Source organism: Vipera ursinii (genome assembly GCF_947247035.1).
Source record: "Vipera ursinii genome assembly, chromosome: 3".
NCBI classification, from domain to species: Eukaryota; Metazoa; Chordata; class Lepidosauria; order Squamata; family Viperidae; genus Vipera; species Vipera ursinii.
Genome location: NC_139516.1, coordinates 2,914,734 through 2,930,800, shown reverse-complemented (window position 1 = coordinate 2,930,800; position 16,067 = coordinate 2,914,734). Strand labels below are relative to the sequence as shown.

Genomic DNA, 16,067 nt, shown 5'->3' with positions numbered 1-16,067 from the left:
GATCGCCAGGGGGTCGGACTCCAAGTCCCATCCCAGGCAAGCCGGCCGCCTGGGGATAATGGGAGATGTGGCTCTCCGCTTGGAGAGCGCCAGCTTGGGAAAAGGCTGCAAAATCGCAAAACCGTTAATCGCAAAGGCGGCGGAGGGGGCCAGCTCGGCTCGGAAAGGACGGCTGGTGGGCGAAGGGAAAAAAAAACCTCTGCACATGCTCAGAGGCCAGGGCTAGGTTTGCAAAGGAGAGATCCGGGAGGCAAACAACTGGTTAAAATCGGATGAAGGGGAGGGAGGGGGATAAGCGAAAGTGAAAGCCTCGGAGCCTGACGCAACCACGAAAAGTGTTGCAGTGTTCCACTGTGTTGGAATCAGGCTGCTGGTTACATTCGGTTTGCGTGTAGATCAGGCGTCTTCAAACTTGGCCCTTTTATGACTTGTGGACTTCAACTCCCAGAATTCCTCAGCCAGGCACGCTGGCTGAGGAATTCTGGGAGTTGAAGTCCACAAGTCATAAAAGGGCCAAGTTTGAAGAACCCTGGTATAGATCGTGAGTTGGGCTGCCATAAATTTTTGTGTACGTGTGTGTGTGTGTGTGTGTGTGTGTAGGAACGTTGTCCATGGGGTTGCGATGGTCGGACATGACTTCACAACTAACAACAAGTGTGTGTGTGTGTGTGTGTGTGTGTGTGTGTGTGTGTGTGACAGCAAGAGAGAATTATATAAATTAGAGCAGCGTTTTCCAACCTTAGGAACTTGAAGATGCGTGGACTTCAAGTTCCTAAGGTTGGGAAACGCTGAATTAGAGTTTCTCAAGACAGACAGACACAGAGATAATATTAGAGATAGATAGATAGATAACATTTTTCAATAATAGAATGCATTTGCACATGAATACACATACATAAAATATATACCTTTTCAGGTGATTCTGTCCTGAAGGTCATTAAATGGAGGCCAATCTTCAGTTAGGACTGATCTTGTAAGACCCAAGCAAGAAATATCATAAATTCCTAAAAACAGCAGGGTTGGAAAGGCACTTTAAAGATCATGTAGTCCAGCCCTGTGCCTAAGGCAGAAAGCGAAGACTACACCCTCCAGCCTCCACCAAAGCTGGCTGGAGCATTCTGGGAGTTGAAGTCCGTACATATTCAAGTGGCCAAAACTCAAGATACATTGTTTGAAGTTTTGCAGGATCCAATCCAAGGTGAACCTAAATTATGTCTAAACTACAGTTTGGTCTAATCTCTCTCTCTCTCTCTCTCTCTCTCTCTCTCTCTCTCTCTCTCTCTCTCTCTCTCTCTCTCTCTCTCTCTCTCTCTCTCTCTCTCTCACACACACACACACACACACACACACACACACACACAAAAGAATGATCTTCCTCAAGGGTCCCTAGCATTCTGGGGACTGGACATTTCTTAACATAATAAGTTGTATAACCTGAAGGGTAAGATTTGACCCGGAAAATCAATCAAGCGCTACAAAATTTGCAAAGCTATCACAACATCACAGGAAGCAGGAAAGACAGTGAGGTGGCAGCCAAGACACACGTTTCCCCCAAAGAATTCATAGCCCAAACTTTTCTAGCGCATGACAGATGGTTTTCCGACTCCTTTGCTTCGCTTGACCCCCCCCCCAACCTGGGCCCAAAAGTCCCCTCGTGATCTCTTTTTGTGCCACTGTGTCCCTTGTGAAGGGACGCGGTGGCTCAGTGGGTTAGGACGCTGAGCTTGTCGATCAGAAGGTCGGCAGTTTGGCGGGTTGAATCCCGCGTGCCGCGTAACAGAGTGAGCGCCTGTTACCCGTCCCAGCTTCTGCCAACCTAGCAGTTCGGAAGCACGTCAAAATGCAAGTAGAAAAATAGGGACCACTCCGGTAGGAAGGTAACAGCGTTCCATGCACCTTTGGCGTCTAGTCATGCCGGCCACATGACCACGGAGACGTCCCCAGACAAGCGCTGGCTCTTCGGCTTTGAAACGGAGATGAGCACCGGCCCCTAGAGTCGGAAACGACTAGCATGCATGTGCGGGGGAACCTTTACCTTTACCTTTACGTCCCTTGTGACGCTGCCCTTTTTTGTTGCCATTCTTAATTCACTCTTAGCTGGATTGGTGCCGAAGTGGTATTTCCTCTGAGGGATTCTCGTCCTGGAGGGGTGGAATTGCTAAGCATTGTCCCCCATTTCCTTAGGAGGAAATTGGGGGGTCCAGCAGGGACAAGCCACGGATATAATTGTGGATGGAGAAGAATTGGCACCAGGATAACAAATGTCGTATCAATCTAGCTGTTCGCTGGTTCCAGGATGGGTGGGGGACAGTTCAATTTGGGGGGGGGGGGAAGGAAGGCAGTATGGGGGGGGGGAGAACAGCCTTCAGTTCTGTGAGCCTGTGCAAATGGAGCTGCACACACAAGTAGAGTTGCATAGGGCTCGCCTGCTGCTTGTGCGGATTGGTTCCGAATGGGCCATGGCCCGGGGGTTGGGGACCCCTGTTCTAAGGGGAGTCAAAAACTCAATGTGGCAATTACAACCTCACAATTAACTCTGCCTCTTTGGTGGAATAAAAGAGTATCAGAGTCGGAAGGGACCTTAGAGGTCTTCTATTCCAGCCCCCTGCTCAAGCAGGACACTCTCTATATACCATTTCAGACAAATGTCTGTCCAGTCTCCTCTTAAAAGCCTCCAGTGCTTCAACACCCACAACTTCTGGAGGCAAGCAGTTCCACTGGTTAATCGTTCTGACTGTCAGGAAGTTTCTCCTTAGTTCCAGGTTGCTTCTCTCCTTGATTAGTTTCCAAACGTTGCTTCTTGTCCTGCCTTCGGGTGCTTTGGAGAAGAGCTTGAACCCCCTCTTCTTTGTGACAGCCCCTCAAATACTGGAATACTGCTATCATGTCACCCCCGGTCCTTCTTTTCTCTACACCGCCCATACCCGAATCCTGCAACCGTTCTTCGTATATTTTTGATCATCCTTGTTGCTCTTCTCTGCACTCTTTCCAGAGTCTCAACATATTTTTTTAAATTGTGGCGACCAAAACTGGATGCACTAGACGTGCATTGGGTGTGCAAGTGCTGGGATTTAGTCACTGCCTGGGGCTTTGTGACACACACCCACACCCACACCCACCCACACACCCCTGTACCCTTGCTGTCAATTCCAGCCACGATCGAAAAGCAGATTCCCTGTTTGTTTCTTGGGGACCAAGAAGCCTTTAAGAGAAGCTTTTCCATCCAGAGTTAGCCAACGGATGTGGCCTCAAGCTACTTTGCTGACCTCGGACTGTGGGAAAAGCAGAAATCTTGGACAACTTTTCAGGAAATGTCGGTCAGCCGAAATGGGAAACGGATGATAGCTAGGGCCGGGCAGCAATCCTGCTGCAGTTGGGATTTCAAATGAATTTCCTGGGCTGGATCCCAGTCCTGTAATCTCTGGTTTGCCAAATGCAATAAAAGGCAGTCTTCGACTTACGACCACAACTGAGCCCACCATTTCTGTCGCTAAACAAGGCAGTTGTGTGAATGTCTTCCCCATTTTACGCCCTTTCTGGCCACAAAATTGCGAAGTGAATCACTGCAGTTAAATTAGCAACACGGCTGTTGAATGAATCCGGATTCCCCAATGACTTTGCTTGTCAGAAGGTCGCAGAAGGGGGATCACGTGATACACACACACACCCAGGACACTGCGACCGTCATAAATATGAGTCAGTTCCCGAGGGTCCGAATTTTGAGCATGTGATGCTGCAACGGTTGTGTGAAAAATGATCATAAGTCACTTTTTCCCCCCCGGTGCTGTTTAACTTTGGTCATTGAATGATTTTAAATGAAGGACTATCTTCAGCTCCTATGCTTTTTTATGAGCTGGACAGTAGAAGGAAGGCTGGGAAACTTTTGAGTGGCCATCAGATTGCAGGGACTCTTTTAGCAAGTGGTCTGCCTTTCTTTTCCTGGGCTCCAAGATCACCGCAGATGGGGACTGCGGCCAAGAAATTAAAAGACGCTTGCTCCTGGGGAGGAAAGCCATGGCAAATCTAGACAGCACACTAAAAAGCAGAGACATCACCCTGTCAACAAAAGTGCGTATAGTCAAGGCTATGGTCTTCCCAGTTGCAATGTATGGCAGTGAAAGCTGGACCATAAGAAAGGCTGAGCGCCAAAGAATTGAAGCCTTTGAACTGTGGTGCTGGAGAAGACTCCTGCAAGTCCCTTGGACTGCAAGGCGATCAAACCGGTCGGTCCTAGAGGAGATCAACCCTGACTGCTCTTTAGAAGGCCAGATCCTGAAGTGGAAACTCAAATCCTTTGGCCACCTAAGGAGAAGGAAGGACTCACTGGAGAAGAGCCTCATGCTGGGAAAGGTTGAGGGCAAGAGAAGAAGGGGACAACAGAGAATGAGGTGGCTGGATGGAGTCCCTGAAGCAGGAGGCGTGAGCTTAAATGGACTCCAGAAGATGGTGGAGGACAGGAAGGCCTGGAGGAACGTCGTCCGTGGGGTCGCGGTGGGTCGGACACGACTTCGCAGCTAACAACAACTGCCTTTCTACCACCTTGGGAAAAATATTGACTTCTTACTGTCTGTGTGGAAAGCTGACAGAGGACACAGAATCAGTCAGGTTTACTTTGGGTCATTCCGATCAGCCTACCTCAAAGGGTTGTTGTGGGAATAACAGGAAGAGGCACCCAGACAGACTCCTGACTGCCTGGCATTCTCTGAGAAACGCAAGATTATATTTTTAAAAAGTGTGTCTCTCTTTCCCTCCCCCCCTCCAATCCACAATTAATCCATGCAAATGCACTTATTTCAGTCTTTATTATTCTGAGCTGGTCTCTTCCCTCAAGCAGAGGACCACATGAAGGCAGAAAGGTTCTGCGCAGCTGCCCTCCCCTGTGTCTCTGATGGTCTTTCCCGCTATGGAGTTTCCCCCCCCTTCTTGAGTCAGAAAATGGTACGGCCTCCACAACTGATGCTCCTCCCACTTCCATTCCTGTCTTTACTGAGCGGCTGTCAAATGGCCTCTCCTGATTGGTGCATCCGGCTGCTCATTCCAGACCAAGCGATTGGTTTCTCCACTGGTTTTTGTTGCCCGCCTCCTTCTGCTCACCACCAATCAGCAAGGAGATACTCATCAATCGAGGCACTGAAGTAGTGAAGGGAAAAGGATCTGTCTGCTTGGCTCCCCCCACTTTGGGCATCTCCCAAGTTAAAACAAGGTGTAATTGAGGAATGGAGGGAAGATACCAAAGCAGAAATAGGGAGGTAGACCCTGCCGCGACCCAGCTGTTACAGATAGTCCTCGACTTACAGCCACAATTTCAGTCGCTAAACAAGGAGGTGGTTAAGCGAATCACACCCAATATACCTTTTTTGCCACGACTGTTAAGCAAATCACTGCAGTCGTTAAATGAATCACACGGTCATTAAGCGAATCCGGCTTCCGTTATTGGCTTTCCTTGTTGGAAGCTGGATGGGAAAGGTTGCAAATGGAGATCACGTGACCCTGGACTGCTGCAACCATCCTGAATACATGCGAGTTGCCGAGCGCCGGGATTTTGTTCGCATGACCATAGGGCCGTAAGCGTGTGGACGGTCGAAATCACTTTTTTCAATGCCGTTGTAAAATCGAACTAATAGTTGTAAGTCGAGGATTACCTATCCTCAGTGGATCATCAACTCAGCTGTTAGCAGGCCCGAACTGAAAAAAAAACAACAATCCCAAATCGAAATAATAACCTTTGAGTTTTTGCAACACAGTTTCTGCTCCAGGTTTGTTTCCGACTTTGGAATGGCGGTTGAAAGTTCCTCCATGTTACAGGTGGGAAGTTTACACGGGACCACTAAATACCTTTTCACTGCGGGATTTGGTGTTTGCAGAATGAAAACACCATATCACTTTCCCCAAGTTGGTTTCTCTTTTCCCTGCTGAGTTTCTCTCCTATGTACCTCCCTGATATGGAAGGTTGTGTTTACCTAAGGCAGGTGACAGAACCTCCAGGTTGCAGAACAGTCTACCTTTCAGCTCTGCCCAAGGGGTGTGTGTGTGCGCACCTTTTCTCCTAACGTGGATCCTCCAGTGAGGCTGTTACAAGGAAAAACAGCGCTGTCTCTAGAAGTGGAACACAGCTTTCCACCTGCGCACAGCTGTGGATAGAAGGACTTCAACTCCCAGAATTCCCCAGCCAGCATGAGCTGGCTGGGGAATTCTGGGAACTGAAGTCCACCTATCTTGAAGGTTGACGCCTGAACAGCTTTTGGTGAATCTGAATTCACATCTCTCCCTTTGGCTGGACGCCCTGTATCCAGGAGACTTGGAAAGGGGCGGGGGTCGCTGAGACGATGGTACCCCACGGATGGGGGGCTTCTTCCTTGCCATTTTCATCCGGATAGCCAGTCCGGTTCCTTCTGCCAAGTCTGGACAATATAAACGAGGCCAGCAGCAACACCCCACCAACGGTGCACAGTACCACTCCGACAGCTCGGCAGATGCCCAGGGCACCGTTGTACTCTACGGCTCGCTGGTCCAGCACCACAAACTCAGCTTCACCGATGTCCTCCAACCTGGAGGGCAGGAGGGTCCCCGTGGTTAGAGCTGCCACGCCGGTGAGCAACAGCAGAGCGCTGGCTGAAAGCGTCACCTTGAAAGGAGAAGGTAGAATGAGAGACAGCATCCGTACGTGCACTACATGCGTAAGATTGTCTGGGACACGACACACCCTCTTCACGACCTGTTTTCCTCGTTCCCTTCTGGGAGGAGGGGGCTTCGTGGTATCCGTAGCAGAACATCCAGATTCAGCCATAGTTTCGTTCCATACAGCATTAACCTTGTGAACGCTCAGGCTTCCTCCTTCCATTATATATTCAAGATGGACAGTATTTTAATATTTATTTGTTATGAATATGTAGGGTTTGGGTCTATACATATGTTGTATATAGTATGTTTAGGTGTGTGTTTCACTTTGAGAGTGGGCAACTAAATTTCATTTTTGATGTGTGCCGCTGTGCCCACAGTAAAAAAATGACAATAAAGGTCATCTTATCTTATCTTATCTTATCTTATCTTATCTTATCTTATCTTATCTTATCTTATCTTATCTTTATCTTTATTATCTTTATCATCTTTATCTTTATCTTATCTTATCTTATCTTATCTTATCATCTTATCTTATCTTATCTTATCTTATCTTATCTTATCTTATCTTATCTTATCTTATCTTATCTTATCTTACCTTACCTTACCTTACCTTACCTTACCTTACCTTACCTTACCTTACCTTACCTTATCATCTCATCTCATCTCATCTCATCTCATCTCATCTCATCTCATCTCATCTCATCTTCTTCCAAAGCCCGGCCATTAGGAGGTTTTACAGGTCATCCTCGACTTACGACCGTAACGGTGCACAACATTTCTGTTGCTATGCAAGACTATTGTTAAGCGAGTTCTGCACCCATGTTGTGCCCTGTCTCACCACGGTTGTTAATTAAGCAAATCGCTGCAGTTCTTAAGTGAGCCATGCATTCATTAAACAAATCTGGCTTTCCCCCATTCATTTTTGCTGGTCGGAAGGTCGCAAAAGGGGATCACATGACCACGGGATGCTGCAAACGTCATAAATCCGAGCCAGTTGCCAAGCATCTGAATTTTGATCATATGACCACGGGATGCTGCTGTAAGCGTGGAAAACTGTCAAAAGTCACTTTTTTCACTGTTGTTGCAGCTTTGAATGGTCACTAAACAAACGGCTGTAAGTCGAGGACTACCTGTAGTAATAAGCTAACTTGACAAACTGGGCCTTTAACCAACTCCACCTAAGCCCCAAACCAAACAAATCATGATTAGTGCTACCCAAGCTTAGTGTGTTGCACAAAAAGCAGCTGTTAGCTCTTTCAGTGACCTGATTGACCGAGTTGTGTGAATGCAGCACTTGGGGCGGGGGGGGGGGCGAGGGCTGTGTGTGAAGGCCCTGCTTTTCTGTGCACAATCTTGTTTTCAGAAGCTTTCTTTCATATACTAAAATGATATCAATCTTAAAAGAAAAGCATTGCTGGCTGGAGAATTCTGGGAGTTGAAGTCCACACATCTTGAAGTAGTCCTTAAAGTGACCTGAAGATCCAATCTTGCCTGTAGGTGGCAACGGAGTCATCCCAGAGACTAACCAAAGTGGTTTGGGTCCTGACCAGAAAGGGGAAAGGGGCTGCAAATCAGCTTTTGGACACCCCCCCCCCACAATTTTTCAAAAGCCTTATTATGCAATCTCCCAGCATATGTTTGCCTCCAACCCAACATCGTTGCCACTGAGTCAGATGTTTTCCCACCTAGCTGCCTGACCTAGAGAAGGGGGGGGGGTTTCTCCAAATTTCCCCTTTTAAGTTTGGTGGACTTCAACTCCCAGAGTTCCCCAGCCAGTATGGCTGGCAGAGGAATTCTGGGAGTTGAAGTCCACCAGTCTTAAAGGGGCCAAGAAAATCGTGCACAGAGCTAAGTGGGAGGAGTGGGGCGGGAGGCCACAAAGGGCCCGTTATGGATCCTTTTTTTTATTATTGTATTGCAAGATGCCCAGGATTGTTTGGGATACTGATGTTCTATAAATTTAATAAATAACATCATCTCCCCACTTGCAATCTGGGCAAGTGTGTTGTGAGAAGGGCACTCTCTGCTCAGAGAACACGCCACAAAGCCATGGGTACTTGGATCCTGGTTGAAAAATCTCACCTTCCAGAAGACGGGGGTCCGGCCCCCCTTGGTGGGGGATGTAGCAGCATTCTCCAAATTGTCCTCCGACTGGGTGCCAGTGCAATCCTCGTAGAAAAGATGCAGGTACGAACGGACGCCGTACCATTTGCCCTGTTCTATGCTTGGACCCCGTTGGCAGCCACAGGTGTGCTCTCCGTCTGTGGCCATCCGTCCTGCAGGCAGAAAGCGGGCAGGTCAGAGTGGATTGCATAGCATTATAAGTAGTCCTCCATTTACGACCGCAATTGAGTCCAAACTTTCTGCTACTAAGCGAGATAGTTGTTAAGTGATTTCCCTGCGGCGCCCCCCCTCCCCCATTTTACTTTTCTTACCACGGTTGTTAAGAGAATCATTGCAGTTGTTAAGTTAGTAACACGGTTGCTAAATGAATCTGACTTCCCCATTGACTTTGCTCATCAGAGGCTCGCAAAAAAAAAGGGGGGATTGTGTGACCCAGAACGCTGCAACCGTCATAAATGTGAGTCAGTTGACAAGCATTTGAATGTAAGTCATGAGACTATGGAGATGCTGTAATGGTCGTAAGTATGAAAAATGGTGAAAAGTCACTTTTTTCAGTCCCGTTTTGACTTTCAGAGGTCAATAAACACACTGTTGTGAATCGAAGACTAGTGTATGTAGAATAACAGAGTTGGAGGGGACTTCGGAGGTCATCTAGTCCAGCCCCCTGCTCAGACAGGAGATCCTATTTCCATTTCAGACAGTCTCTTCTTAAAAACTTCCGGTGTTGGAGCACTCACAACTTCTGGTGGCAAGCTGTTCCATTGGTTAATTGATCTGCCAGGTAATTTCTCCTTAATTTCAGGTTGCTTTTCTGTTTCATACTGGCAGTCCTCGACTTATAGCCATTTGTTTAGCGACCGTTTGAAGTTAGAAGGGCACTGTATAGAATGAATTATGAGCACATTTAAACTATCCCAGCATCCCAGTCAACCACTGCAGCATCCAACAGTTGTGTGATTGCCATTTGTGACCTCAGCAATGAGGGACGTTGGATTTTCCTAAAGACCATATGATTTGCTTAGAACGACTTGACTTGTTTAATGACTGCATGATTCCTTAACAACTGTGACAAACCAGATGGTGAAAGGAGGCATGACTTACTTAACAAGCATTTAGTCCAATATTCCAAGATTTGAGGGGCTGCCCCAAAGAAGAGGGAGTCAAGCTATTCTCCAAAGCACCTGAAGGCAGGACAAGAAGCAACAGATGGAAACTCATCAAGGAGAGAAGCAACCTGGAACTAAGGAGAAACTTCCTGACAAGTTAGAACAATTAATCAGTGGAACAACCTGCCTCCAGAACTTGTAGGTGCTCCAACACCGGTGGTTTTTAAGAAAAAACTAGACAACCATTTGTCTGAAATGGTATTTCTCTGAGCAGGGGGTTGGACTAGAAGACCTCCAAGTTCCCTTCCAGTTCTATTCAGATTGATTGATTGAATGAATGATTGATTGATTGATTGATTGATTGATAGAAACCTCTCACTTCCATTTTTTAACTAGGGTGATTAAAGGCCTAGAGACTAAAATATATAAAGAACAGTTGCAGGATTTGGGTAGGGCGAGTCCAGAGAAAAGAAGGCCCAGGGGTGACATGATAGCAGTCTTCCAGTATTTGAGGGGCTGCCCCAAAGAAGAGGGAGTCAAGCTATTCCCCAAAGCCCCTGAAGGCAGGACAAGAAGCAACGGATGGAAACTGACCAAAGAGAGAAGCAACCTGGAACTAAGGAGAATATTTTTTTGACATTGAGAACAATTAACCAGTGGAACTGCTTCCCTCCAGAAGCTGTGAATGTTCCAACACGGAGTTTTTAAGAAGAGACTGGACAGCCATTTGTCTGAAATGGTGTAGGGTTTCCTGCCTGAGCAAGGTGGGTTGGACTAGATGACCTCCAAGGTCCCTTCTGACTCTTTATTCCAGTAAAATTTCATTTTTAATGTGTGCCGTTGTGCTCACAGGAAAAAAAATGACAAGGAAGGTTATCTGATCTAATCTAATTGTGAAGTTGGACTAGAAGACCCGCAAGGTCCCTTCCAGTTCTGTAATTCTGCTATTATGAGCACTTTGGCTCGCAATGGAAATTCTGGCCCCAATTGTAGCTGTATGTTAATTAACGTTTAAAAAATCTTAGACCTTTGCAGGGCTCTTGTGTTGGTAATTGGACTGAAGATTTTACTCCCAGGGAGTCCTCAACTTATGACCGCAACTGAACCCCAAATTTCTGTGGCTAAGCAAGACAGTTTTTAAGAGAATTTTGCGATCTTTTTTTGTCACTGTTACTAAGCGAATCGCTACGGTCATTAAGTGAATCATGCAGTCCTTAAGCGAATCTGGCCTCCTCTGTCGACTTTGCTTGTTGGAAAGCTGGCCGGGAAGGCTACAAATGGTGATCACCTGACAGTTGGCAAGTGTCCAAATTTCGATCACATGACGGCAGAGATCCTGTAACCATCGTAAGTGTGAAAAACAGGTCCTAAGTCACTTTTCCAGTGCCGTGGTAAATTTGAACGGTCACTAAATGAATGGCTGTAAGTCGAGGACTGCCTGTGTTTGATTTCCCTGTTGTTCAGAAATGAAATTTTATATTTCTTAGTTAAGAGGAAGTGAAGAGATTAGGAAATTATTCATATTTGCCACGAAGAGGGAGTCATTTTCTTAGGGAAGAAATGTGGGTTGTTTTCCTCAAACTTTTTCTGGTTTTTCTCTCTTAGTCTCTCTCTCCTCTCTGATTGTTTTATTCAAACTGTTAATGAAAAGAATATTTGAAAAAAAAAAGATTCCCCAGTCGTTCGGTGTGAGCTCATGTGTCAAGACTTGAACCCAGGACCATTAGCCTGTGGTACCGAAGACGGGCTGGGCCCCTGAAAGAGGCAAGGAGAAGCATGAAAAATGATGGGGGTGATGCCACAAAGGTTTTCCCTCAAAGTTGGGGCTCCTTCCCTTCGAATCAGAATCTGGTGGTGGGTGTGCAGAGGGCTAGTACCCCCTCCCCTGTGGGTGGCAAACCCAGCGGTATCCCTCCCCTGCCCTCCCCTGCTCCCTCCCCACCACACCTATCCATGAAGGCTGGCCGGCCGGCCGGCTGGCTGGCTGGTCCTTAGCTGGCAGCATCCTCTTTTTCTGATTGGCCGTTGCCATGGGAACTGCCTCCATACAGCGATGAAGCCGGACGGTGGCAAAGTCAACCATCCCTGCCCTGCCTCAGCTGCAGAGAAGCCAGACCAGTTGCAAGAGGAGGCTGAGGCCTGGGAGGGAGGGAGGGAGGGAGGGAGGGAGGGAGGGAGGGAGGGAAGGAAGGAAGGAAGGAAGGAAGGAAGGAAGGAAGGAAGGAAGGAAGGAAGGAAGGGAGGTCTAGGCAATTGTGCAAATTTTTCTTGGTTGAGGCAGATATCCTTCCTTCCTTCCCTCCCTCCCTCCCTCCCTCCTTCCTTCCCTCCCTCCCTCCCTCCCTCCCTCCCTCCCTCCTTCCTTCCTTCCTTCCTTCCCTCCCTCCCTCCCTCCCTCCCTCCCTCCCTCCCTCCTTCCTTCCTTCCTTCCTTCCTTCCTTCCTTCCTTCCTTCACCTTTCTCTGTCATTGTAACTTTGAATGGTCACTAAATAAATTATTGTAAGTCCAGGAGTACCTCTAATCACCCAAGGTACACACAGTAGTAACTGTGACTAGGGGGGCCTTCGCCCAGGTTCGCCTGGTGCGCCAGTTGCGGCCCTATCTAGACCGGGATGCCCTGCGTATGGTCACTCATGCGCTCGTGACCTCTCGTTTAGACTACTGCAATGCTCTCTACATGGGGCTGCCCTTGAGGACCACTCGGAGGCTCCAACTGGTACAGAATGCAGCCGCCAGAGTTGTGTTGGGAGTTTCCCGATACTCCTATGTTACACCTCTGCTCCGTGAGCTGCATTGGCTCCCAGTTGTCTTCCGGGTGAGATTCAAGGTGATGGTAATGGTCTTTAAAGCCCTACATGGCATGGGTCCGGAGTACCTTAGGGAACACCTGCGGCCGGCGTCGACTCCCCTCCGCCCTGTGTGTTCCCACAGAGAGGGCCTCCTCAGGGTGCCACCGGTCAGAGAATGTCGATTGGTGGCCCCCAGGGGGAGGGCCTTCTCTGTGGGCGCGCCAGATTTGTGGAACCGTCTGCCGGTTGAGCTCCGGATGGCGCCCGACCTCCGCTCCTTCCGGCGCGATCTAAAGACCTACTTGTTCGCACAAGCCAGCCTGGCCTGATGGGTGATGGGTTGGGATTTTAATATTGTTTTAATATATTTTAACTCGTTGTTAGTTTCTGGGCACCCTGTTTAATCTCTTTTAATGTTTGTATTCTTGTATTTTTATATGTTGCCCTGTTCACCGCCCTGAGTCCTTCGGGAGAAGGGCGGTATACAAATAAAATTATTATTATTATTATTATTATTATTATTATTATTATTATTATTATTATTGTTGTTGTTGTTGTTGTTGTTGTTGTTGTTGTTGTTATTAAGGAATTAGGTTTGCACAATTCTGCAACCAGCTGCCCCCAGTCCCTGAAGCTTAATGAAGGTTAAAACTATTCAGGCTAACTTCTCTGGTGAATCATCTGTGACTCGGCTCCTCAAGTGATGTCTACACAGCATACAGATGGGCTCAGCAATGGTCCCATTTCCCTGATCTGGACCCTGTTCCCTCAAACCCAACTCGGAGTTGCATCTCAAGCCCATTTTGGAATCAAACCAGGTGTGGGACATCCGTTTTCCTCCAGTCCTCCACAAATGCCCTCTTCACCCATTCCCTTCTCTTTGGTCCCCACCTGGTTAGTCATCCTTCCAGTTTCTCATGAGTGGGAACTAACTCTATGTATCATTGACTTGCGAGGCCGGTGTGTTGTGCAATTAGCTCACATGGTGTAACAAGATGGTGGGTTTGTTGTCACTGTGAGTTGTGGTGGTGGTGTTGGTGGGGCACGAAGGGAGGCTCAGCCAGTCTCACGGTATACAAGTTGTACTTTGATAATCAGTACATTCATTGATTCATAATAAACCTGAGATAGCTGATGATGGATGGATGGACGGACAGGTAGGTGGGTAGATAGGTAGGTAAATGAGAGAGAGACAGACAGACAGACAGATAAAGATACAAGATGGATAGATGATGGATGGATGGGTAGGAGATATGTAAGTAAGGTAAATAGATAGCTAGATCGATGATAGATGATGTATGTATGTATGTATGTATGGATAGAGAGAGAGAAAGAGAGAGAGAGAGAGAGAGAGAGAGAGAGAGAGATATGGATAGATAGATAGATAGATAGATAGATAGATAGATAGATAGATAGATAGATAGATAGATAGATAGGATACATGGACAGACAAATGGACAGAGACATGGATAGATGATAGAGTGGATGGATGGATGAATGGATGAACAGATATATAAACAGAAAGATAGACTGACAGAAAGGTGGGTAGGTAGCTAGATGGGCAGACCAGTAGATAGATGAGATAGATAGATGAACTAGCTAGCAGGCAGGCAGGCAGGCAGAAAAACTAAAGAAGATAGGAAGGTGTGTGGATACGGTGGGTAGATATGGAGACAGACCAACATCTAGCTAGATACAATCCACAGCCAAGATGGGAATTCTCTTCTTCACCACTCTGCGTAGTGTTCCTTTAACCAGATGCTGCCTAAAGTCCGCATCTGCATTTTCTTAACACCCTTTGTTTTTAATCTGGCTCAGGTTAGTTTTTAAAATGTTTCAGGCATTGCAAGACCCCCAACTTGGTCTCCGCCCTGCAGGGTGTGACCCTCCCCCCCCTCACCTGGAGTCATTCAGCAGCCAGTTTCGGCTGGGGGTCCAAACGCTTCCTCTGAACCACCCCTGCACTTTTCCGCCTCTTTCCGTGGCTGAACCCCTTTCAAGACCCCCTCTTCCCCACGGTCACCCTGGATGTCCCAGCTGGGGGGGGCCCTCCGGCTGAAGCTGCCCCACCCCTTACGTGCTGCTTACCTGCGTTGGGGTGCCCACCTCAGTGCCTCGCCGGCGGGAAAAGCCCGGGACGTGTCCTTGGCACCAGTTCTGCTGGCAAAGCCGGTGCAGCTGGCGGTTGGCAGACCCGGCTAGCGGTCATCGGCGCCAGGCAGAGAGAAAGCCAGGATGTCCTTCTGTAGGTGATCCAGGTGAGGAAGGGTCATCTGCATGACAGAGGTGGGCAAGTGTCCATCGGCTGCAACCCAACAGGGGGAGGCTGAGTCACCATCAGCCACTGAGGATCTGTTTGCTGGGCTTCAGTGGGGAGCTGCTTTTTCCCACCCACCCACCCCCGCTGAGTCATGGTGCCGCTGTGCCCCCCCCCACCACCACCTCTGCTAGGCGCTGAGGAATTCAGCAGGCGGCAAGGCAGAAACGTCTTTCTCCTGGGCATTTGTGGGTCCTGCTCAAATCCGGTTAGTTAGTGGCTTGCCTTCTGCCTCCCCCCCCCCCCGGTTCTGCTTTTGACTGCTCTCGTGCACATGAGCTTCACCCCACAAGCTGAGAGCTGGGGCAGAGCTGCCTGCCTTGCACACGGATGCCAGCATTTGTGCCTTGCTTTGAAGAGAGGCGTCCTCTTACAATAATAACACACCCCTTCCTACACACGGAGCGTCGAGGTCTCCGGTCTGGAAGTCGCTGACGTAACTTTCCTGTGTGGATGCTCCAGTTGCTGCTTCTGGCTCCCTTTCTTTTATTTCTTCGCTTATTTGTCGCCTACTCAACTCAAGGAGGCAAAGGTATCCAACACACGTCCCTCTTCCCGTTTCCCTCACTAAAACCACCCTGTGAGGTGGGCTGAGCTGAGAGAGAGAGGGACCGGCCCAAAGTTACCCAGCCAGCCTTCATGCCTAAGGCAGGACTAGAACCCACCATCTCTTGGTGATTCACCCAAAGTCACCCAGCTGTCTTTCCTCCCTAAGGCAAAACTAGAACTCACTGTCTCCTAGTGATTGGCCCGATCATCCAGTTGGCTTTCTTGCCTAAGGAAAAACTAGAACTCACTGTCTCCTAGTGATTGGCCCAGTCACCCAGTTGGCTTTCCTCCCTAAGGCGAGACTAGAACTCGCCATCTTCCACTGATGGGCCTTCCAAAGTCACCTAGCCAGCTTTCATGGCTAAGGCAGGACTAGAACTCACTGCCCCCAGCTTTCTAGCCTGGTGCCTTAACCACTAGACTATACATTGGCTCTGATCACCCCACTCGCTGAAAACGCGGCATCCTTCCCGACACTTTTGGCGTCACGAAGCACCCAAGAAAGCCTTCTTAAAGCCACCATGGAGTTGAATCCAACATTTGGCAGACCTACCAAGTC

General features: G+C 48.3%; 1 protein-coding gene across 1 annotated transcript; it reads right to left on the bottom strand.

The window, feature by feature from the left end:
• Positions 1–6,256: 6,256 nt before the first annotated feature.
• Positions 6,257–8,892, bottom strand: NRSN2 (neurensin 2; the record flags this gene model as incomplete). Its single annotated transcript, XM_083361009.1, has 2 exons — positions 6,257–6,625; positions 8,704–8,892. 2 exons carry the CDS (start codon positions 8,890–8,892, stop codon positions 6,257–6,259), a joined length of 558 nt encoding a protein of 185 aa, XP_083217135.1.
• Positions 8,893–16,067: the final 7,175 nt, after the last annotated feature.